This window comes from Hydra vulgaris, chromosome 15 (assembly GCF_038396675.1).
Source record: "Hydra vulgaris chromosome 15, alternate assembly HydraT2T_AEP".
In the NCBI taxonomy this organism is placed as follows: domain Eukaryota; kingdom Metazoa; phylum Cnidaria; class Hydrozoa; order Anthoathecata; family Hydridae; genus Hydra; species Hydra vulgaris.
In genome coordinates, this window is record NC_088934.1 from 16,933,007 (window position 1) to 16,960,000 (window position 26,994).

The 26,994-nt window shown below is 28.2% G+C and overlaps 1 protein-coding gene across 3 annotated transcripts in view; it reads left to right on the top strand.

The window, feature by feature from the left end:
- LOC136092367 (E3 ubiquitin-protein ligase rnf213-alpha-like) overlaps positions 1-26,994 on the top strand; it is a 237,700-nt gene that overhangs the window by 94,294 nt on the left and 116,412 nt on the right. For all 3 annotated transcript variants that reach the window (XM_065820440.1, XM_065820441.1, XM_065820442.1), the window contains 7 exons: positions 4,157-4,279; positions 4,841-5,000; positions 8,653-8,943; positions 12,257-12,864; positions 13,001-13,157; positions 20,781-20,998; positions 23,635-23,958. In XM_065820440.1, coding sequence (XP_065676512.1) covers positions 4,157-4,279; positions 4,841-5,000; positions 8,653-8,943; positions 12,257-12,864; positions 13,001-13,157; positions 20,781-20,998; positions 23,635-23,958 — 1,881 coding nt within the window. The remainder of the gene's footprint in view (positions 1-4,156; positions 4,280-4,840; positions 5,001-8,652; positions 8,944-12,256; positions 12,865-13,000; positions 13,158-20,780; positions 20,999-23,634; positions 23,959-26,994) is intronic.

The window sequence follows — 26,994 nt, forward strand, 5'->3', positions numbered from 1 at the left end:
GGTCGCTTATCATCTATATCTCTTACAATGACTCTCTCATTTATAAAACTTTTCTGCTCTAACAAAATTTTGTAACTTAAAACTGAGCAGCCTTTTTCAATATTTCCTAGAACTGGATGTGATTCAATTTGGAGTAATCTATTCTCTTGTGTTCAATTTTGTCGGAACTCAGAATTTTTTTTTCAACTTGATAAGATACATAATTAATATCTTTGTATATTGCAACACAATCACCAATTCTAACATTCTTATGATCTTTTCTATACAAAAAGTAACCTTCTAAATTTGTAATGGAAGTCTCTTTGAACCAAGTTTCTTTTACTCTGATAATACATGTATTTACATCACTACATAATACCTTGAACTCCTTTATTTTATTATTTAGCAAATTTGCATTCATATATAAACACATGTGGTTAACTGCCTTGTAGTTACTTAAATTTGATCATTTTGTTATATATTACATGGATAGCATATAGAAATGTTTCTTTCTTTTCAGAGTTTAAAATATAACACTCTTTCTGCTTTAGTAAGATCATGTAAAATATACTTATTTTTAAGGTTATTAATGTTTTTTAATTTTTTTGATTGATATAAAGGAGAGTTTCCCATACTAGCATTCTCTAATATATCTATATCTAGGATATTACTCATCTTACTTAAGGTAAATTAATAAGATCAGAAAGAAAACAAGTTCATAACAAAATATTTATAAATAAATTATATGTATTATTTCTTCTTCGTTTTTTTTTTCAAAATAAAAAAAATAAATTGATAAATAAACAGACAATTCAGAACCTAAACAAACGGCTAAAGTAAAAAATGACCAATGAGAAATAAAAAAACAAGAAAAAAAATGAAACGACTAAGGCAAAAACTTTAACTTAATGATATTAATCAAGAATAGTAGAAACAGTGAAGAAAGTAGAGAGGGAATCTCAATTAAACATAAATAATGAAAAACAAAGTATAATGAAACCTTTTTAGTATTATAAGTCTTACGCAGCCAAACACATCCAAATGTATTTTGTACAATAGTTTTTTTTTTTTTTTTTTTTTTTTTTTAAACATTTTCGCTTCCAACAAGGCTGCAAGCAGTCACTAATTAAAGTTGGAAGTTATTGAAAGGAAAAAGATAAAGATTTTATAGCAAGATAATGATTGACAGACGAATTAAAGGATTGCAAATTATATGAATCAGGAAAGCAATATGAAGGAAGCAAATTCCAAAGAGCTGATGTTCGAGGAAAAAAACTAGACGAATAAGCATTTTTGGAGCACTTAGGAACAGTTAGGAACAGAAAAAAGACGACACTTAATTGAATGATGAGTAACACGAGAATGAATTTTAGTAGATGGCACAAGAGACGCTAGCTCTTTAGAGCAGTGCCCATTATAGTATTTGTAGAAAAGAGAAAGAGATGCAAATTACGACCATGTGATAATGGTTGGAGGTTGGCTGCAAGAGCAGGTCCAACTATGTTTACAATGCGTTTTTGCACCTTGTCTAAAAGAGAAAGGGCATCATTAGAAGAACCGCCCCAGATATGGCAACTGTATTCCATACAAAGCCGGATTTGAGATTTATAGAGATAGTGAATAGAATCCAAAGTAAGAAAGTGACGAGCTCGAAAAAGAGATGCAAGTTTAGAGTGGGTTGCATAAATATAGTCAGTTAATTTTTAATATGATTTTTTTTATGTTTCTTTTAAATTTAAAGCAAACAAAAAAGTTAATAATTTAAATTGTTTTGAATTTTTTAACAGTGGTTTTATAAACAAAATAAGAAAAAAAGATTTTTATCTTTGTCACCTTTCTCTTTGTTCTATATTGCTCTCTTTCATCTCAAGACTTTTTTTTTGACAGAAGAAAACATCTTTTCGATGTTATTTCTGATCAAATTGATCAAGCCCTCTCTCTTTATCCTTTAGCCAATATTGTTGATGGTGGTGACTTTAATGCTCATCACACTGTATGGCTTGGCTCTAGTGTCAGTGACTCTTCAAGCTTTAAGGCCCACAACCTTTTTCTTTCTCAATCTCTAATTCAAATAGTCAACTTTCCACCTTGCTTTCCAGACAATCTGAATCATTTGCGTTCTCTACTCGACTTATGTTTTGTTTCTGATCCTATTCAGTGCTCAGTTTCTCTGCATTCACCCATAGGTGCTTCTGATCACAGGTTGATCTCTCTAAAACTATTATCTCATTCTTCTCCATCATCAGATTCCCCTTATCATTGAACTGGTTACAACAGTTGTAAGCAGTACGATGATAAGGGGAGCTGACTGCTCTGTAGTTGACTGGGAATTTTTTTGTAATTCTCTTCATCATGCCTCTTGGGCAAAATCTTTTGTCTTCTTGCTGACAAATTTACTTTTTACATAACTTCTTGGATTCAGGCTGGCATGGAATCTTTTATTACCTTTTGACGATTCCAAGTCAAGTCTTATTCATATATATCAGCAAAACAATTCTCTAGAAAACATTAGTCTGTTTACTTTAGTCAGAAACCATTGTAAAAATGTTTTGTCTAAAGTCAAAGCCTGCTATTCTCACAAAATCTTGTATATCATCTCAAACATTAGGCTCTTGTGGCTTCTGGAGAATCTTTAACAGTATATATAATAAGGGTAAATCTGTTATTCCACCTCTCTTGCATAATTCAGATTTTTTCACTTCACCTAAAGACAAAGCTGAATTGTTTGCTAAGAACTTTTTATCAATATCATTTTTTGATTCCACTAGTATCGTTCTTCCTGATCTGGCCGTTAAACAAGTTGATCCATTGATTGACATTAGTATCACTCCAGCTTCTGTATCTAAAGCAATAAACTTTTTTTCTGATCATTAATATAGATTTTAGTCTTCTTGTTCCACAGCTGATTTACTAACAGTGATAACCAATAGGTGTTATTGTGCATTAAGTAGATGTGAAGAGGCTATTGCACTTGACATTTCTTAAGCTTTTGATAAAATTTAGCATGCTGGTCTTCTCCATAAGCTTTCTTTTTAAGGTGTATCAGCTAACATCTTTTTGATTATTGAATCCTTTCTTTCCGATCGTAGTATAAAAGTTATCCTCAATAGGCAGTACTCTTCTTTATATCCTGTAACTTCAGGGGTTCCTCGAGGTTCTATCCTTGGCCCTGTACTCTTTTTAATTTACATTAATGATTTTCCTGTTATTCTTACATCTAAGGTGGCATTGTTTGCTGATGATACTACCATTTATTCTTGTCTTGGTAAGAAGCCAACTCTCTGATTGCTTGGAGGGGGCATTTGAGCTTGAAAAGGATCTCACTTCTGCAACAGCATGAGGCCCACAGTGGCTGGTGAACTTTAACTCAGAGAAAACTCAATTTTTTTCAGCTAATCATATTCGCAATAATCAGATATTTATGAATGGTAATATACTCAATGAGTCATCTACCCTTTATCTTTTAGGATTAACTCTTACTTCCAATCTTTCTTGGAAACCATATATCAAATCGATTGCAAAAATAGCGTCTGCTAAGGTTGCATCTCTTTATTGTGCTAGCCACTTTCTCACAATGGATTCTATTCTTTATCTCTATAAATCTCATATCCGTCCTTGTATGAAATACTGCTGCATTATTTGGAATGGATCTTCCATTGAAATCCTTTCTCTTTTAGTCAAGGTGCAAAAATGCATTTGGATAACATAGTTGGACCTGCTCTTGCAGCCATCCTCCAACAATTATCACATTGTTGTAAGATTGCTTCTTTTTTTCTTTTCTATAAATACTTCAATGGGCATTGCTCTAAATAGCTAGCGCCTCTTGTGTCATCTTCTAAAACTCATTCTTGTGTTGCTTGTTATTCTATTAAGTCTCATCATTTTATTGTGACTGTTCATAAGTGCTCTAAAATTTCTTATTCGTTCAGTTTATTTCCTTGAACATCAGTTCTTTGGAATTCGCTTCCTTCTTTTTTTTTCCTGATTCATACAATTTGAAAAAAAGTTGTCTGTTAATCGTTATCTTGCTCTATAAACTTCATCTTTTCTCTTCCTGCAACTTTCAACTCTAATAGTGGTTGCTTGCAGCCTTGTTGGCAGTGAAGATGCCGAAAAAAATATTTATACAGTGAACACTATATTCTTCTTTAGTATGACTCTTATTTTTTTTTTTTAGAAAAGTGCTCGAAAACAACTTTTGTTAGAAGCTTATTGTGAATTGGATATTTTATCTTACAATGAGTTGATTCAGACACCTTTTACTGAATCTTTTTCTGCTACTATTGAAGAAATGTCCCAGGTTACAAATAATTTTTAAAAAAGGATAGTTAATATAAATTAATAGATATAAAGTAATAATTCTCCTAATATAGTAATATTTTTCTTATAACTGATTCATAAGTGTTTCATAAGTGATTCATAAGTGAATTCATCTGATTCATAAGTGAGGCATTTTCTCTTAAGCTCTTTAAGTTAAATTAAGTTAAGCCTTGCTTTGGGTTCTGCTTGGAGTGCTCTACTTTATGGTGTCTTTTCTTGTTTTTGTGTTTTGATAAACAATTCATAACTTAAAAAAAAATATTATTATAAAGTTCTGTCATGTTCAGCTACAAATTGCTTAACAAAAATATATAAATAATAATTTTCTGTTGTAAAGAAGAAGAGAAATCATTAATAATTTTTTAATAGGGTTTTTATATTTCTGAAAAAAAAATTTTTATTTATAATAATTTTGTTTATCTAGACTAAATTATGGAAGTGATTTTATTTAAAGAGTTATAAAATTAAAAAAAAAAGTTATGTTATATATTATTATATAAGTCTATAATTATTTAAAAAAAATTATATTATAATTTCATAGATGAATTATGATTCAAGATGGCTATACAAATTATCTTCAGGCTACAGTCCAATGTTGATTAAATTTATTACAAAAAAATGGGAGTGTTTAAACTCTATTGATGAAAAAATAAATTTTTGTCTAACATGGAAACCTTTCAAAGTATTATTAGACCAACTAGGTAAATATATTTTCATTTATACCTATCTAAATCATTTTTTTAGCTTTTAACATTGGTGATATTGAAGCATGCAACAACCTTGTCACAGATTTTATTTAAGTTTCTTTATTCTTTATTTCCAATTTACTATTGTTTTCAATTATAAATTCTTATTTGTGAAGTTACACTTTATCTAAAATTTTTCTTTTTTTTTTTTATTACTTTTTTTTGAGTATTTATGATTACTAATGGATTAACACCGATTGTACTAAAAAATTTGAATAGAGAATCTCAAAGTTTTATGCTAAATTATGTGAACAATTTAATCCTGTCGGACTAATCAAAATCACCGGTTATTGAAAAACTTTAAAAACATTTTGTTTTTACTAGTTAGATAGCAGTTGTTATAAAGTTGTTAATTGCAGTATTTACTTGGTGATTTGAGTGTGATGGTCTTTAGATGCAACTAATAACTAATTTCTGCTTGAAGTTTGATTAGGACATCATATACCTTGACCCGTTATGCTGATTCCGCTTTTATTGTAATGAGAGTAGTTAGGCAAGAAAATAGGCCTTTTCATCAAACTAGGATTCAGTTATGGTTTTAATTGAAATTCAACGCATTTGTTGTTTAGTGAGTTTACATTGGAATAGAAACATTTTAATTTTTTTAGCATCTGAATACCTGAATTTAGTAATGTGTAGACAGTTTTGATTTCAATCTATATAAGTTCACTTAAAAAGATTCCCCAATAGATTTTTTTGCCATTGATGCCTTCCATTTGTGGAATATCATGAGTAGGCACAACATGTCTGGTGTTTCTAATTTTACTTTTTAGCTATTTATAGTTTTTATATATATGTGTGTGTGTGTGTGTGTGTGTGTGTGTGTGTGTGTGTGTGTGTGTGTGTGTGTGTGTGTGTGTGTGTATGAATAAAATATCTTTGTATTATTCTGTGTAATAATGTATACTTAAAAGAGTGCTCAATAGATAAACTAGAGCTATATAGTGTATATATATATTTATATATATATATATATATATATATATATATATATATATATATATATACACATACACACACACACACACACACATATATGTATAGTTCCAGTTATTTAAAGTTATCATTAGTTACAGTCAGCATGTAAAATAACGGCCAGTCAACAATCAATGATCGCCCAAAATGGCTAGAATTGCTAATTTGAATCTGTCAAATATTGTTTTAAAAAACAATATTTGACAGATAAAACATCTGACTCCTCTAACTACCATCCCATTAGTCTTCTTCCTATCATAAACAAGGTTTATGAATCTTTAATTAACAAACACCTAATCTCTTATCTTGAATCTAATAACTTACTTTCTGATTATCATAATGGATTTGGATCTTCTCGTTCTGCAGTGGATTTGCTAACAGTAATAATTAATAGGTTTTATCGTACATTAGATAGAGGTGGAGAGGTTTAGGTTATCGCTCTTGACATTTCTAAAGTTTTTGTTAAATTTTGGCATGCTGGTTTTCTCCATAAGCTTTCTTTTTACGGTGTATCAGGTAACATCTTTAAGATTATTGAATCCTTCCGTTCCCATTGTAGTATAAATGTTGTCTTAAATGGACAGCTCTCTTCTTCATATCCTGTAACTTCAGGGGTTCCTCAAGGTTCTATCCAATGCCCTATACTCTTTTTAATTTACATTAATGATTTTCCAGATATTCTCACATCTAAGGTGGCATTGTTTGCTGATGATACCACTATTTATTCTTGTCTTGATAAGAAGCCAACACTCTCTGATTGCTTGGAAGGGGCATTTGAGCTTGAAAAAGATCACACTTCTGCTACATCATGGGGCTCACAGTGGCTGGTGAAAAATTTTTTCCAGCCAATTATTGCCACAGTTATTCAGATTTTTCTGTATTTATGAACGGTGATTTACTTGACGAGCCATCTACCCTTTATCTTCTAAGGTTAACTCTTACTTCTCTTACTTCCGATCTTTCTTGGGCACAAATCAAATCAAATTGATTGCAAAATTAGCATCTGCTAAGATTGCATCTCATTATCAAGCTCAACCTTTTCTTACTCCAGATTCTATTCTTTATCTCTATAAATTTCAAATCTGTCTTTGTATTGAATACTTTTGCCATATCTGGGGCAGATCTTCCAATAATGCCCTTTCTCTTTTAGACAAGGTGCAAAAATGCATTGTAAACATAGTTGGACCTGCCCTTGCAGCCAACCTCTAACCATTATCACATTGTTGTAAAGTTGCTTCTCTTTTTCTTTTCTACAAATACTTTAACAGGCACTGCTCTAAAGAGCTAGCATTTTTTGTGCCATCTGCTTTTACTGTGACTGTTCCTAAGTGCTCTAAAAACTGTCATTTGTCTAGTTTTTTTCCATGAACATCAGTCCTTTGGAATTTGTTTTCCTGATTCATATAATTTGCAATCTTTTAAGTTGTCTGTCAATTATTATCTTGCTCTATAAACTTTATATTTTCTCTTCCAGTAACTTCCAACTCTTATAGTGGTTGCTTGCAGCCTTGTTAGAAGCGAAGATGTTGAGAAAAAAAAGAAAGAAAAAAATCAGGATATTATTTAGAAAATGCATATACTAAAACTATATTAATCATTTATATTTTGAAAAAGCGTTTTTATTAGTTTTATTTGTAATGATTGTTTTTAAAATGTTGCATTAAATCAACTTTTTATCAATAATTCAGTGATTAAAAATTATCAATTTTTTAATCATTCTATTTTATTGGTTCAACTACTAAAATTTATATCCTATTTTTAGTAGTTAAATCAGATATATTTGTCTTTAATTTATTCTTGTTAAAGTTTTTATCTAGCAGTTATTGCTCATTAATAGAAAACATCATTTTTTTGCTCTAATGACCCTTAACCCATTAATTCACTTTGTTGATGACCATATTATATATGGCATAAACTATATCTATGAAGCTTTTTTGCTTTACCTGTTTAAATTCATGAATGATTCAAGTTCTTATTTTACCATTATTTTAATAAAAATATTTAATATGTTATTTTAATACATAATTATTTCTGTATTTAGCTAAGAAAATTTTTTATTTGAACTGCTTTTAGCCCATTTTTTTTATTTTTTTTAAATCTTTTTATTAGTTATTATACAGTTTTTATACATACAGTTTTATTGAAGAAAAGAAATTTAATGTATAATAGTATAACATATTTCTGTAAATGTATTAAAACATAGTGTTTCATTGCTGACAATTTAAATAAAAAATTATTTTTTCTTTTCAAACAATGAATTCTTTATTCTAATCCTTATGATGAATAACCCTGTTCAAAGTAATTATATAATAAACTAACTAAACTAACTTTGAAAAAAAAAAAAAGGTTATTCCTCAAATTAAGATTTTTGTTAAATATACATTTAGATCATATTTATATAGTTAGTTATATTTGTATAATTTTTATAGTTATATGTGTTTAACTTATATAGTTGTATATTTGTATAGCTATTTATACATATATTTGTATAATTTATATAGTTTTATTTGTATGAAGTTTCTGTAATAGTTATTTAGAAAATATTTTTTGTGTACAAACAATAGTATAATAAAAACTAATTTTTAATTGAATTTGTTAAAATCTTAACTTAAACACTCTTATTTTGTTTTAGGAAAAAAATCGAAGTCAGAGGAAACAGCAATTTTTATTTGTGAAGTTGTATCAGTATTTCAACATATTTTTGAAATTATGAACAATGGCAAAATAACGATAAGTTTTATGATAAATTTAATAAGCAAAAAAGAAATTTTATATAAGCTTCTTGAAGTAGTTAAAGTAGATTTTTATGATAATTTTAAAGCAAGATTTGATTTATGCATGATGCAATTAAATTGTTTCCATAGAGTTGAAGAAGTTGTGAATTACACTCTTCAACTTTGCAAAGCGATACTTCCAAATATAGGTAATTTATTTTCAAGTTGCTGTAGTTATGTAATTTTTTTTTACTATCGATTTACAAAATATTTAAGATATTTATTTCAAAAATATTTATTACATTATATTTTTAAAAGATTAAGTTAATAATATTCTAAATCCAAGACTTTTTTTCATGATTAAAATATCAAAACAAATTAATTTTTATTTGAATAGAGCATTCAAATGTTTTTATTAAAAATGTTATGTTATGTTAAAAATTACCTAAATGTATGGCAAAGGTGATTGTCATGGTGATTGTTAAACTGCTGAGCGATTTAAGGTAACTTACAAAGTTTTATATTCAAAGTATCAAGAAAAGTAAATAGGTCGAATTGAGGTTTTCTGTTAAAGTAATTCATGCAACATTTACACGGGTTAAATTATTCTAAAACATTGGAAACAGTGATTTGCAAGTTTTGTTTGCAATTCTTTACTACTATAAATGCTACAAAAAGCTCTGCAAGTTTTTTCGTTAGTAAAAGCTACAGCCTGATAATTCCTGATAATTTTAATCATTGCCTGAGCGTGTTTGAACATACACTTTAAAAGCCATTTTAAATGCTTGCATTTGCTTTGTGTCTATTTTTGACATTGAGATTGCTTTTATTTTTGTGTGGTCTTAAATAAAAAGAGTACTGCAATGTTTCTTTTACAAAAGAAAAATTGTAAAATTAGCACAAATTAATTTAAATCAAGTTAAGTTAAAATAAAAACATTTATCAATAAATAAAATGCACAATAATAATAAAAAAATATGCAATATTTTATAATAAAGTTAATTTCTCATTATAGTTCCTGATCCCTAAAGATTTTAAAAGAAACTTTAAAAATAATAAATGTAAAAATTAGATTTTATGTGTTATTCATCATGTTTCATGTGTTATTCGTTATTCTGCTCCTTCAGTAGAATGCTGATTTAACAATAAACAATATTAAAAATAAAACTGATTTAAATAATAAATGTAAAAATGTTTTATCTTGGCAAAATAAAATCACTTATAATATGCCTGTCAGAGGCTAAATAAATAATTTGATCCAATTTTTTTTTTTATTTTGTTAAATAAATATTTTAGCACAATATACATTTTAGAAATAAATACTACTCACTCATTAAAAAATTAACTTAGCTGACCTGAAAAAAAAGCTAGCAGATTTTAATATTAAGCAGCAACAATGTTCGTTTAACTTCATTAATCTAAGTTAAATGAAATTGAATAGGAAACATTTGTTAAACTTTGTAAACAAAATTTAACAAATTACTGTTTGCTATTTGTTGCTATTTTTTAATGAAAACACTATTTGCCATTATTCAAAAGCCCTTGATATTATTATTGTAAAAATAAAAATTTAACAAATTAACTTTTAATTTTATATCTACTATATCATTAATGGTGAAACATTTCATAATTATTATGCATTTTTACTGTAAAAAAATCCACAAAACTTCATTAAAATACATTTTATAAATTAGTAACTCACTGTTAATTGGACCATTGTTAATTCTTGTGCTTCTGATAAAATGTTTGACATTTTCAAAAAATCAATTTTCAACATATAACAAAAATAATAAAACAAATTCTAATAAAATTCTCTTGCAGTGAATTAAAACATTCAGATTACATACATAATGCTATTAAAGTCAAGAACACAATTTTGAAGTTTAGTTTCAATATTCTTAGCGAGACAAAAAATATTTATATATACTAATATATTTATATGTACTAGAAATCGATGGTGTAAAGATTCTGTTTTCTGTCATTGTAAATTCCAAGTGTGTGTTTTTTCTTTAAATAAAAGCTTTTATATTAAAAAAGACTGTATGAACTTTTAATGTTATTCTTGAAAATTTTTCAAAAAATTTTCTTCCAGATGATTTTCAAAGAATGCATTCACAGCAGAATCAAATTTTCTCAACATATCAATTATTGGGAAGACATGAAATGCTGACTTGGCTAGTTTTATAGAAAGACATTTTTTAAAGGTTTTTCCCAGTTATTGTCTTTATATTAGCAACCATGATTAATTTAATATCATGAATAATTAAACCATGACTGTTGATTTGTTTGCAAAGCTTTTGTCCAGACATCGATTGAAGGCCATACATTTTGGAAAAGTTTAAAAAGATGGCTTACCACTCCTAGAAGAAAGTAGAGTTCTATTAGTGGGATCAAATCAATGACAGGTTCTGAAGCAAGAATTGGTTCATGTGTACAACAATTTTTGACTGATCTGGCTATCCTCTCCTGATAAGAGATTTAAAGAGGTTTGCAAAGTTCTACATTCAGCTAGATTATTTGACTGAGTTGTGTACCAGGTACATGTATGCCTTCATGCATGAGACTGAAGACCATACAAAATGTAGCAACTTTCATGTCAAATAACACAAAAATGATTTTAGCAAATCATTCTGACACAGAATTCTATAATTGTTTGTCAACACCCTTTTGCGGGTAAAATGCTTGTCTTGTTATTGATGTCAAAGTTGTTTGTTTAGTGGAGAGTGAAGCCTGTGATCCTTATTTTTTTCCACAAAAACTTCAAAATCCAGCTTCACCATCAATACCTAGTTTTACTATGTATTCAGAAAATATTTTTCTCTGTAGCAGATCATAATATAAAGCATCTGGTAAATTTTTACGGTGCACAGTGATCTTTTTGCCTTTGCTACCCAATTCTTACACAGTATCTATCTTTGAAAGTGTAAAAAAATTCGTAAATGTGCTTTGAATAGAGAGAAATTTTGAATCGATGAAAAGCTCTTTTGACTTTTGAAACTTTGTTTAGGTTTGCCAATTTTCTCATGCGTATGTTAGGCATGAGAAAATTGGCAAACTTTTTGCTTGAATTTTTTAAGTTAAACAAGTTAGGAAGACTAATGTCATTTTACTTTTCTTCTGATTGCTGAATGACGTGCCTTTCAAAGTCCTCTAAGAAATCTTGATATCAAAAAATCAATTTTCTTGATGCAATCCTTTAGTCATATTCTCAATGATAAATGGTGTAATTTCATGTTTAGCATTTTACATACACAGGAAATCTTATTTTGTAAAGCATTTTTAATTCCTAAATTCAATATCCAAAAGAACAATATTTGTTTATTTTTCTTTCAAAAAAAATGCACAATTCCAATAAAAATGGTTGAAATGACTACTGAATAGCAAATCACATATAAGCAATAAATCGCATATTAGTTAATTAATAGTTATATTGAACATATTTGAATTAAAGAAACTTAAACTTGTTTAAAAAAATTTAAAGAAAAACAAAATGTATTTTATTTTTTTTGTTTTGTTTTGTAGTTAAAACAGAAGTATTAGATGGTATATATCGCTCAGAATATTCAGTTCTAACGTGTAAAGAGGTTTTTGTGGAAACTACTCAAGAGTTAAATAATGAAAAAGTATCAGATTTCCAGGATTTATCAAATGAAGCGTTCTTTATTAATAACGTATGTGCATACTTTGGAATTTCATTTGACTGGTTTGAGCATGCTTCAAGAATGACAGATTGTAAAATAATGAGTAGTTTTTTGTTTAAAAAAGAAATTGAATTATTTGCAAAAGACAAGGTAGCAATTAATTATACTGACTTGATTGAAAGTATTATTTTACCAACAACTGATATTTTGAAAAACAAGTTTGTGGACATAGTTTCATGTAAGATATCTCCATCTAAGGTAGTTTCAATATTTAAAGAATTTAAAGAATTTCAACAATGCAAAAATGAACTCTTTCTATTAAATAAGTTCTTAAATTTAATGTTTGAGACAATGAAGATAGAAACTTGTGTTGAAAAAATTAACTGCGTATTTTTAATGGAAAAATATTCTAATGATGCAAGTACAATATTAGAAGTAAAAGAAAATCTCAAATTACATGGAGATTTTACTGCTGTTGAAAACATGATGGTATTATTTTTTTGATTACTGCTAAATAATATAGAACTATTAAATATTTATCTTTTAATAAATTAATAATTATCTTTATCAACACTTTTTTATTGTAGTAAATGTATAAACTCAATTTTATGTATTTATTTTTCAGAGACCCATAAATGAAATTGAAAACTTGGAATCTATTGACAATGATTTAAAAGATTTAGCAGATTTCTTTGAAGACTTTTCAACCTCCATTTCTAAAATATTTAAAGCTATATTATCATGTCTACAACTTTTTTCTTGGTTAAAAGATAATCTAAAAGGTATGAAATTTAAGTTTAGTATGTATAAATATGTATGTTTGTATGTAAGTATGTATGTATGTATGTGTATGTATGTATGTATGTATGTATGTATGTATGTATGTATGTATGTATGTATGTATGTATGTATGTATGTATGTATGTATGTATGTATGTATGTATGTAGTCCTCAGAATTAGGAAAAATAAGGTTGCCAATAATTTGCCATCCTTAATTTGTGTGAGGTCGGCATCAGTTGGCAGAAAAAATTTAAAACAAAGATTTGACTTTAAATATAGAAACAAGGTCAGCGTTTTTTTGCCGACCTCAAACACTTCTAGGTCAGCATTGCCAAATGTTAACCCTCATTCCGAGGATTGATGTATGTATATATTTATATAAATGTATATATCATTTCTGATTGGTCTTGATAAAATACTAAAAATAATTAATGCTACAAGCATTATGTAATTTTAAGCCCTAAAAAAATAAACAGCATAACAAGATTTTTTTGCAAAAACAACAACATTTCTAGAAACAAATTTTTATTTCCTCTCCATTATTCTATTCATCTTTATTATTATAAAATGATAAATGGTAGTGAATTGAGAAAATCAGGTTCATTTGTAAACCTTTTAAGTACCTGAAAACCCCAAAGTTCAGTCATTAACATGCATAGTCTCTCAGTATACAAGTGTAAAATCTCAAAGTTCAGTCATTAATATACATAGCCTCTCAGTATACAAGTGTAAACGGTAAACTGGAAACTTCTGGGTAAAGTGTAAATGAAAGCTTTCTTTTACTCTTCTACCACTATATTTAAATATAGGCGAGTCTCTATGAAACATAGCTCCATGAGAATTATCAGAAAAAATAAAGATCTTAAACTCTGTTTTTTTTCTAATAGACCTTGTGGTCTATGTTTAGTTTAATGGTGAAGTTATGGTGAAGTTACATATTAAGCAGGGGCTGTTCTAGGAAAAAAATTTGGGTGGCAGTAACCCCTGTCTTGGCGAAATTTAGCGGTAATATTGCCAAAAATTGGCAAATAGTTTTTTTGCAAAAAAAAACCATTTGTTGTAAATAATGTAAAAAAAAAAGTCCTCAATTTATAATTTGGGCGGCGCCCAAATACAAAAATGATCTAGAATAGTCTCTGATAAGATATGAAGTTATGGTTGAGGTAAAGTAAAGTTTCATGCTTCTTTAGTATAATAAATTATCTCAACATATATTATATATATAATAAATTAATCTTAAACAACTTTGGTACAAAAACATTGAAGCAAATCAACACCTGCAAGGAAATTTATGATACTAATAAAACCAGCTTTTCTATATAGAAATTTACTTTTCTTTACATTTACATTGGTAGTTATATTTTTAAGAATAAACTCAAAACAATATCTAATGACCCCTGAGTATTAGGATGTATAACACTTTTTTCTCCCAGATTAAAAACCCTGTATTCTATAAATCTGCATTTATATATAGTTTTACTATTACAAACTTATATTAAAATATCCAAAATGGTACCAGGAATTGTGATTTCAAATTCCTTTAAATTTATAAAAAATGTTTTTACAAGACAAATAAGTTTTTGATATAGTTTAATATTTTTGTCAACATTAAATTTTTCAATAGAGTTTCTATTGTTTTTATTAAAAAAATTTATAGTAGTTTCCATTTATCTATGTTTTTTTATGATTGCGTAAGATTTTTGACAATATTTAAAAATTTAGTAGACATCAACTGTCTCAATAAGTCCAACTTTAAAAACATTTTTATAAGAATAAACTTCACGTGCTGCTTCTGTTACCTTTTTAACTCCTCATTCAGTTTATTGCTAATGACATTACTAATTTGGAACAATTATTGGCTGAAATATCTAATTTACTCATTCTGTTGTCAAGTCACGAATAAAATTAGGTTCTTAGGAGACAGTCTAGCTGATAAGCTGCTAAAATGTTATTGAAATAAGGTTGATTTCCTAAGGTGTTCTAGCTCTTGCATTTTTATTGTTAGTTTAAAGTTTTTTGTCTCCAAGATTTCTTATTTTCGCAATTAAATCTGTTACTGTTCTTTACATACTCCGAGCAAAGCATGGTCTGTATAATGGATTCATAAAAAGTGTAGCATGCGAACATTAAACTGTTGGCTTAACAATGTTTATCACTTCACTTGATTCATGTTTAAAAAAGCTAAGCTGGCTAAGAATGTGTCTTGGTCCATCAGTAAACTTGTTATTGAATTTTTGTGGGACTTTATATCTGTATGTAAAATTTCATTTATTAATTATGTTTTGAGATTCAAATTCTGCTAAGTCTGTTTTCTGTTGCCAACCATCTGAATGATTAACTGGCCCAGTTTCAAGTAAAACCAAAGCTTATAGTATACTTATTTATCATAAGAGACTATTTTGTACTTGTAAAGTTTATCAATGGGTAAATCTTTTTTTACTTTTTTTTTTTAAATATCTTTGCTTCCAACAAGGCTGCAAGCAACTACTAATTAAAGTTGAAAGTTGCTGGAAGAGAAAAGATGAAAATTGTTGAGCAAGATAACGATTGACGGAAGACTTAGGATTGCGAGTTCCAAAAAACTGATGTTCGAGGAAAAAAACTAGACGAATAAGAGTTTTTGGAGCACATAGGAACAGTGACAGAAAAACAGTAATTCAACATTATTCCATACAAGGCCAGATTTGAGATTTATAGAGATAGAGAATAGAATCCGATGTAAGAAAGTGTCAAGCTCTATAAAAAGATGCAACCTTAGCAGATGCTAATTTAGCAACTGATTTGATATATGGTTTCCAAGAAAGATCAGAAGTAAGAGTTAATCCTCGAAGATGAAGAGAAGATGACTCATTACCATTCATAAATATAGGAAGATCTAACCTATTGCGATAACGATTGGCTGAAAAAAATTGCCACCTTAGATGTCAGAATATCTGGAAGATCGGTAATGTAAATTAAAAAGAGTATAGGGCCAAGGATAGAACCTTGAGGAACCCCTGAATTTTCAGAATAAGAAGAAGAGTGCTGTCCATCGAGGACAACTTTTATACTACGATTGGAAAGAAAGGATTCAATAATCTTAAAGATGTTGCCAGATACACCATAAGAAGAAAGTTTATGGAGAAGACCAGCATGCCTAACTTTATCAAAAGCTTTAGAAATGTCAAGAGCGATGGCCTTAACCTCTTCACCTTTATCTTATGTGCGATAAAACCTATCGTTTATTACTGTTAGCAAATCAGCTGTAGAACGAGAAGATCGAAATCCATATTGATGGTCAGAAAGTAAGTTATTAGATTCAAGATGAGAATTTAAGTGTTTGTTAATTAAAGATTCAAAAACCTTGCTAATGATAGGAAGAAGACTAATGGGATGGTAGTTAGATGAATCAGATTGCTCTCCAGAATTTTTGAAGATAGGGATAACAGATGCCGCTTTCCAACAGGCTGGAAAACAAGACTCTGATAAGCACTTGTTGAATAGTTTTAAGAGTATAGACGACAGCTTCGGAGAACACTTCTGCAAGACAATAACAGGTATGTTGGTAATGTCAAGCAATAGATCAACCTGTTTGTTGGCAGTATCAGGTAGAAGGCAACTAGTGGAATCAAGAGATGATATTGATGAAAAGTTTTTAGCAAACAATTCAGCTTTGTCTTTAGGTGAGGTGACAAAATCTGAACCATACAAGAGAGGTGGAATTAAAGATTTGCCCTTATTATTAATACTATTAAAGATTTTCCAGAAGTCACGAGAGCTTAATTTTTGAGATGAGATATGAGATTTCATGACCTGAGAATAGCGGGTTTTGGCATTAGACAAAACCTTTTTACAATGGTTTCTAGCAGTATTAAACAGGCGTCTATTTTCTGGAGAATTGTTTTGCTGATAGATATGGAAGTAACCGTTTTGTTTGACAATTGAAGCATCACAATGTGAGGAAAACCATGGGGGAGAGTGAGGCTTTAACTGTAACCGTTGAAGGGAATAAAAATTCCATGCCAGCCTAAATCCACGAATTTATGTAAGAAGCACATTTGTCAACAAGAAGGTGAAAGATTTTTATTGAAATGAAGGAGAGCAATATAGAACAAAGAGAAAGGCAATAGAGTAAAGTGGTGCTAAACGAAAGCACATGAAAAAATAGTCTATGGATTCAAACCTAGTTTCACGACAAATGGGTGAATTCTTATGAATGTAAATGCCCAGGCCATGCATGTGATTATTGGAGTCTTTACGAATTAAAGGAAGATAACCATCAATACTAAGATCGCAAGATAAGACAGCTGAACTCAAATTAGTCTCACAAAGAGCAAGTAAGTCTGTTGAATTTTGCAAAAGATAAGACTCAACAGAAGAAAAGTTACTTTGAAGATCACAAATATTAGTGAATGATAGGTTTACAGAACTTAGCAATGATGATTTTTTGTGTTTTATAGTTTGGTGCTTTATTCATTTTTAAATTTGTTGAAGAACTTGACTCAAAGCATAGATAGTACTCAGAACATTGTTTGATAACCCAAGCAATTGCCACATTACTATTAATAAACCCTAAGCCGTAACAAAGAGCTCTAAATGTGGCCTCACCAATGCACACCAAGAGTACAACAGGGACACCATTCATGTGCAACATGGCACTGTTAATACTTTGATATTTTTCAGCTGTTGATGGAATCAGCCTCTCTGAGAGCTACCACAGAGCTTGGGAAACCTGACTACCATCCGGCCTCAGAACCATAAAACTGAGTTTAAGAGCTGTACCCTCATTAGGAGATAATAGAATGAGTAACCTAGTCATAAAAACAGAGACACAAGCAAAACCCATGCACTGAGTCAAGAAAATCCAGCATTTAACATTCTAAACTGGAAGCAATGTATTAAAAATACATCTGTGCCATCCTAATAGATGAAGAAAGGGTGCGAGGCTGGTCAACAGATAGAATCTGTTTACCCCTTAAGTCTTTGCCTAGAGGCCTTTGTCAAGACAGTAGCCGGATGCATTTAACATATGCTCAGGATGAGTATTTTCATCGAGACACCATCTCTAGCTTTTACTCAACCAAGAGCCCCAAGGTAGGGGGTATTTTAAGTTGGAGTTGGTATCTCCTAGCTTTTGCCTAAAAAAGCATATCATATGAGGCAGCAGGACATGAAGTAGATTGTACTGGGTTACATGTTTCCAGTAGCAGGATAACCTGACTTGACAATCAAATTAGATCACTTTTAAATTAGATCACAATTAAATCACTTTAGAGTAATAAGTGAGTCTATAATATGTATTTAAAGAATGAGTTTTCAAAGCTGTTGCATTATTTATTAATTTTTTAATACTGCCTTTTCTTTTGTTGCTGCTCAGCCCCTCCACAAGGATTTTTATCAATTTACAGGAAAGTTTATTTTGGAGTGTACAAATCAGCTAGTTCAACTTTTTCCCTAATTTTATTTCCAGCCTATGTTTTTATATTAGTAGAATTACCACCTATGGCTTTTTAATCTTTTATTAGTAAAGCTTTTTTAATTTTTTATTTAAAATTTCATTTATATTCTATTTATATAGTGATAATAGTAAACTTCTCTTAAGAATTGTGTTTATTATTATTGCTGTTAGAAGAAGCTCAGCACCAATACTCACAGATAAACATCTTTGTCATTTACCCTGCTTCATGCTTTACCCTGCAATTTATGCCTGCTCATACTGCAGTAAATGTAAATTACTAATAAATATCGAATTTTTATTTTTTGATGATACGGACAGTGATATATGTGAATTCTATATCAAATAATAAAGCAAAATAAAAATTAATTAAATTAAATTTTATAAACAAGTACTTACCATATCACTGGTTGAAAGTTTGTCAAAATAAATCAATAAAAAAAAAACAACAATAAAATGATAAGTTCTAATAGAAAAACACAAAATACTCCACTACACTACCAATATAGAAAAACGTTATTAAATAAAACTTTTATAAAAACACATTAAGTTGCTAAAATTAGTAACATTGGGAGAAATACACCCAAGCTAATAAGATAGAGAAATCTATGTAAAGTTGGAAAAACAACAAAAATGTACAAAGTTTGGGAAAAACCCTGATGCTGTTATAGATAAATAGATTAAACTTTGCTAACCAATCAAAAATATTACATAATGAACAACCGGCACAATTAGAATTAGTCTTAAAATCAAAAATAATTGAAATATTAAAAATAATTAAAATATAAAAACAATTAAAACTTATTATTAAAGACTCCCAAAAATAAAATCTTTTGATATTATAGTAAAAGGCAAAAATTATGCATGTGAAATGAAAGAAAATTGAGTTAAAATACAAACAAGTAGCCATTACTAAATAATCAAAAAGGCGAATGTCTCTACTAGGTCAAGGACTGACAAAATTTGTCATGGCTTAACTCTAACTCCTGTTTGGAGCAAATCAAGTTGAATTGCATTATTTTATTGCATACATTAATTTTGCCCTTTTCTTTTTCATATTCAATCTAGATCTTTAACAATTGAGTTTCTAATTTTAAAATTTGAGATATGGATTGTTCAATTATCGTCTTGATAAAAATTTCCAATATTCCATGGCCTAGAAGTTAACCAGATAATAATCTAATTCAAAATATAAAAATAGTCAATATTAGGATTTTTAAAATCTTTATTTTTTATTTATTTTGGTTAGTTCACCTCTCCAAGGTCGAGAAGGCCACTACAGATGAGGAGGCTACTTAATTGTGGTTAAAACCCACTCTCAACTCTATAACTCCGAAACACAAACCTTGACAAACAAGGCCACTGCGCAGTGAAACAAGTTGAGCGTGGTACTACCAGGGACATGGTGGGAATTGAATTTGGAACCTCTCGCTTATAAAGCAAGCCCTCTGCTACTTCACCGTCACTACATTAAGTATTTATGTAGCAGAGAGTAGTTATGATCTACCGACCTCTGAGTAATGTGCTCAGCACGCTTCCTCTGTGCCACTCTGCTGATTTATTCAATTATAAAAAGTAAAAAGTAAAATCTCTAAAAGTCATGTTATATTTTTTTGATTCTTTTGATTCTGAATATTTAATTAAAATTTGTAAATTAGGGAACTAAGATTTCTTATTAAAGTAGTTTTTATAGATTTGTAATTTTTAAAAAAGCTTACATATTTTATAAAACAAAACTTTAGTTTTTATTAAGTTAAACTTAAATAATGAATCTTTTAAATCAATTTAATTAATGTTAATTAAACATGAGCAAGTAATTTTACTGGTAATATTAATAGTAATTTTGCTGGTAATATTAATAGTAATTTTGCTGGTAACATAAAAAATGCTTAATTTTCTTTTATGTAATTTAATAAATATTAATTTATGTAAACAAATATATATTAATTTACGTAATTGAATATACATAGAGTATTTTTTGAATATTTCATTAAATGATTATAATATACTTAATGGTATTTTTTTTTTTTTTCTCTGTAGCGATTTTACTTAATTGTTCTGAATATTTTGATACATTTTGTTTGGTTATTGCTTTTTTAATATTTTATAAAATTTTTTCTTCTTTTTATTTGATAGTTATTTATGGCTAGGACTGATTGTTTGTATTCTTTTGTCATTTTCGAATTATAGATCCAAAGGAAGTAAAAGTTTTTGTTGAAATTATGTCGATAGCTGCAGGTGAAACTGATTATGAAGTCGATAGAGTAAAATGTTTTGAGGCTTGCTGTCTTGCTTTTAGCCACATCATATTTGATCTAGATAAGGAATCTGGTTACAAAGACTTATTAGAGGCTTGTAAACACACTCAAAAAATGATTTCCAATGATTCTAAGATTTTTAAAAAACTGGTAATTTATTTATATATAAAAAAAATATGCAAACAACATTTATTACTTATGTTTTTATTTACAACAACAACAACAACAAAAATTTTAATAATTACACAACCATCTCTGAATAAATGAATAAGTTACATAAACATGTATGAATGCTGTTCAAGATGCTCATTTTTAGACTATTTTGACTTTAACTTTGGTTCTTTAAATTAATAACTTTGTCCATTTCTTTTTTTCTGTTCATAATATTATCGTTAAATAAAATCATTATAATATAATGTAGCATCTTGAATAAGTATTTCTGAATGAATGAATATAACTTGGTATTTTAGTTAGTATTGATATTATTGATGTAGTTAATATTGATACTAACTACATCAATAATGATGTGTAAAAAAATTTTTTTTTTGAGTTTTAAAACAACCTTTTTTTGTTTAAAAAAAATTAATTTCTTAATACTCAGTTATATTGTGATATGTACTGTTTTTAAAATTTTAGTTTTTAATTCTATTATACTTTGAACTAAATGTCCTTTACATTGCTAGTGAATAGATGTATTTTATTGAGCAAAAAAACAGAATAATAAAGACAAAATAAGTTTTAATTATAAAATAAATAAAAATTTAAATGAATCTGAAAGTATTAAATTTTAGCTCAAGACTTTTTTTTGCTGAAAAAAAAAAAGACAAAATATCATTTAATGGTAATTCGATGTTTTTATTGCATTGATTGTTGACCATATTGCTAAAAAAGTCTTGATTGTTTGATTATCTTGTATATAAACCATATATACAATCGTCCTTGTAAGCCATACTGCTGTCATATTTATATTTGCTGATTAAGCAAGCTATCATCAACTGTTCTAACTAAAACTCAATTTTGATTTAGTAACATTTCTATGGTTATTGTTGTCATGAATATTACATTTTTGTTTATAAGGAGAAAATGCTGTTTTGAACTTAATATTCTAAATGCTTATTCATTTGGAAACATTCACTCCATTGTTCTCAACATTTGCTTATAATAGATCAGCAAGTAATTTTTATAGTTTTGTATGAGTATCAGCTGATCAGTATAAGCTATGATTATAGGATCAGTATAAGCTGCTTTTTTTTGGGTTGAAGTTTAGATTTAGCTCTCTAAATAAGCATTAAAATCTTTAAAATTAATATTTGGTAGCAACAGATAAAATGCCATCTATTTTTAATGCTGTCTTATCTGTGTCTATACAGAGTGTTAAAATTAATTAAGTAATTTTTTTTGTCAATTGTTTTAATGAGTTTTGTTTCCTTTAGAATTATTGCATCTATCAAATTTGAATCCAATATTGATTCAATTTCAGTGATAAATCAATTTAGTTTAGGATTAGTCAATCAAATTTTTATCAATCAAATTATTAAATATACTTTTATGTAGTTCAGAGTTACCTTTGAAACTCTTTTAGTATCTCTTTGAAAATATCATAAATTTCAATTAAAGTCTTGAATTAAAGTCATTAGTTCAAGTCTTTTTTTCAATACTAAGAATGGAAAGAGGTTTTTAATGTTCTATATTAAATTCAATAAATCTATTGAATTTGTTTTCAGTATTAGATTCTTAGAATACTTTATGTTTCTTTTGTGCGACCACTGTTAGAGTTTGCTGTACCAGTTTGGTCACCTATTTGAAAGGGAGAAATTAATTTATTAGAAAGAGTCCAACATCGAGCAAACTTGATTAATACCTTCACTTAAAAAAATCTTATATGAGAATTGTCTAAAAGTTCTCAACTTGACTACCTTGACAAAAAGGAGACAACGAGGAGATATGTTTCAACTTTTTAAATTCTTTAACAGTTTTAACAATTTGGAAACAATCAAAAAAATTAACAAACTCAAATGAGAGGTCATAGCTTTAAAAATGTCAAAGAAATCACTTGGCAAGGTGCCGTGAAAACTTTTTATTTAATAGATCAGCCAACTTATAGAATAACTTGCCAAGCAAGTTGGTTAAAGCACAATCAGTTAACAGTTTTAAAGTAGGTCTTGATTACTGGATTAGCAGCAATCAAGCGAATTGGCTGTAATAGTGTGTTAATACCACACTCACTGACTCAGAACAGTTATAGCAATTACTAAAACTAATACTAATACATTTTAAATGTTTTTAAAATTGTTCTAGTCTATTATTTTTGCTTTTGTGGTTTTTCAAAAAACTATCAAATTTAATTTGTTTTCTTAATTTAAATTTAATGGTTTTGATATAAACTGTACTTTATTTTGTCTTGTTAAAACACATAAGAGTGTTTGTATCCCATAGGTATTTTGAAAGCGTGGTTGTGTTTTTAAGTTTTTTGTTTTTGAATGATTGCTTGTGGTTTTTTTCCACGCATTCTCTATTTAACATAATTATGTTTAACTAAATTACGTTTAATAAATTTTGTTTTAGTCTGGTGTGTGTGGGAATGATGTAATGTGTGTCTTTATATATATATATATATATATATATATATATATATATATATATATATATATATATATATATATATATATATATATATATATATATATATACACATACACACACACAAATTGATTATTGATTTCTACTAATTTTTTATAGATGCATATATATTTCAATTTAATTTTTGTAGATGTATATATATTTAGATTGATACAAATCACGATCTTGAGTGGTTTAAAAATGCAAAAAAATCACAAGGATCAGTAGCAACAAAGTCTATAATGGAAGCTCAAATCGCCAATCGTAAAGGATATTTTGTTATTGGAAATCAAAAAAGTGGGTGTGTTGATTTTTTGGAATTTAATTTGGCTGATGTTATAAAGTTCCAAATACAAAATGAGGACTCAACTGTAAAAGATTACACTCTAGAAGAGGTTAATGATTTGCAAAGTCGCTTAATGTTGTTGGGAGGGCATATTGGTGACAAATCAGTAGAAGACAAACAAAAAGAAAAAGATTATTTTGTTGAGGTGAGATTTCATGTAAAATGACATAAATTTCTAATTTAAAATGCTAAATTGTTTTGATTTATATGAAAATTTTTAAATTAAAAAAAATTTATTGGTTTTTTTGTTTCACTTTTTTTTCCACTTAAGGTGAAAGAGAAAACAAGATGAAGGGAAATTTAATAATTTTATCAGTTTTAATAATTTGTAATAAATAAAAAACACTTGACATAAAAATATAATGTAAATGAAAGTGAAGAACATTATTTAAATATATTCATAAAACTATTTTTAAATGTTTACGCAAATAAAATAACCAGAGCCACTATTATCATGTTTTAATTTATGTAGAAAATTAAATATTAGGAATAGGATTTCAAATGATAATAAGATTTATGTAGTATCAAATTACACACATATAGAAAATATATATCATAGGCGCAGATATTTTTTTGTAGTATCTATATATTTTTTAATTTTATAAATCCAATATATTGTGTGTATATATATATATATATATATATATATATATATATATATATATATATATATATATATATATATATATATATATATATATATATATATATATATATATATATATATATATATATAGTACTGGAAAGCGAATTAGGAATTTTTATGTTATCATCAAAAACTGTATTTATATTATGTTTACCTTGGAGATATTATTACTTTTTATGTATTATCAGCTACAATTATGCTGATATAGAGGCCAAAATTTAGTGGAAACCAACTGGAAGAACTGCAGGGGTATTACCAAAACTACTAAGAGAAATTATTGGATGCTTTTACAGTTGTGTCGAAAAGGTATGAAAAAGTCTTCTGTTGAGTTAACGCAAGAATGGAATGCCATGACAGGAATTACAGTCAACCCAAGAACAATTAGAAGACACCTTTTTAATAATGGATATAAAACTTACAAGCTAATGAAAAAACCCAAGTTAACCACGCAATAAGGGACAAGAGATATGGTTGGGCTATCGGTAACGTGCATTTTTCAATAAAGGAATGGTCTAAGGTTAGCATTACAGAGTTACAAATTTACACACATATACAACTGTGAATAAATAAAACAACAACCTAAATAAATTATTTAAGTTAATTAAATTAATTGCATCTTATTCGTTTGTTTGCAAAAACTTGAAATTGATATATTTGCGTTTGTTATGTTGCGATATATTTTCAATTATCAATAAATTATATCGTCACTAAAAGTTATCTGTTTGCTACAGCAACCTTTTATTTGTATAGATTTGTTTTTCTGATGAGTCAATGCTGGAAGTTATGGTTGAACAAAGACCATTTGTTCGAAGGAAGAGAGAGGAGACAAATCTTCCAAAATGTTTTCAAGAAACAGTCAAACATCCTCAAAAGATAATGTTTTGGAGTGTGATATCGGTAAAAGGGCCTGGACGATTATACTTTGTGGTAGGAATGATGAGACAAAAGCAATATAAAACCATTCTAAAGACTTGTTTAATACCCAAAATGAATGCATGGTTTCCTAATGGGAATCCAATATTTATGAAAGATGGGGCTCCATGTCATACTGCCAAATCCGTAATATAATTTTTGAAAGACAATAAAATTTCCATATTGCAATGGCCTGGTAACAGTACCGACCTAAATTCCATTAAAGGACTAAGGAATGAACTCAAAAGAGAGGTCATGCAAACAGCTTCAACCAATACGAGAGACTTAAAAGAAAAATTGATTCAAACATGGCACCACAGTAAACGAATCAATCGCTTTTGCTCCGAATTTATTCTGTCAATGCTGCGTCGTTTTTCAGCAGTCATAAAGCATAAAGGCGGACATACCAAGAATTAAGTAGTTATACCAGTCAATTTTATTTATGCATTTCTGACAGTTCTTTTATGGTTTTCACTTATCTAAGTCAATTTTTGCATTTTTATTTTCAATTTTTATTTTTATTGTTGAATTGTAATAAAATTGTTATAAAATACTATAAAATGCATTAAACTCCTAATTCGATGTCCAGTACTGTATACATATATGTATATATGTATGTATATGTCTATTAGGGTGGGTCGTACTTTTAAAATTTTGGATATGGGAGCGCGCGCAACATTTTTTTTATGTATTAGGGTATTAGAAGAGACGTGAATAATTTTTTTTTTCTTAAAAAGTTCATCTAGTGTGGGCGCAGGGCGTTTGAAAAATGTCAGTTTTACGAAAATCTTATCATATTGGCATTTTTCGGCCTTTTTTATATTAGCCAAAGGAAAGGCAATTATTAAAAAACAATAAGACATAATGTAGACATAAAAAAATATATATATATTCGGTGCTACTTTTTTAATGCTATACAAACACGATAGACGTAAGAAAAGTTGGCTACCATTATGGATTTTACAAAAAAATTCTAATTATAAATTTTAAAAATGAGAGCGTGCGTGATATTTTTTTTATGTATTAGAATATTAGAAAAGACGTGAATAATTTTTTTTTTCCTAAAAAGTTCATCTATTTTGGGCGCAGGGCATTTAAAAAACGATAGTTTTACTAAAAATGCATCAAATTAGCACTTTTCTGTCCTTTTATTTAAGCCTATGGCGATGCAATCATCAAAAAACAACCAGGTATAATATAAACATTAAAATAAAACATAATTTGGGGTGCTACTCTTCATAAAGTCATAAATAAAATATAAAAAATGTCATCTAAAAGATACAATATATTTAAAGTTCAACTTATTTACTGTGATCATAAATAATCAAAGCAAAACATCAAAAAATTAATATTGCTTAAATTAATTTAAATAGATCTTTTTTCGATTGGTTCACGGGCATGATTTCTCGATGTGCTAATGTTGCTCTTATGAACCCATCTCTTCTATCTTTTCCAAATACCGATTGAGAAGCTCGTGTGACTTCTTGGACACATCGTTCAATAGCTTGCCCATGAACAGGAAAACAAGGTACATACATCGGAATATCATTGTATTTTAAAAGTTTATCCTTTGACAATAAACATGTAAGTAAAGGTTCGTGTACATCCAAGCTCCAATCAATT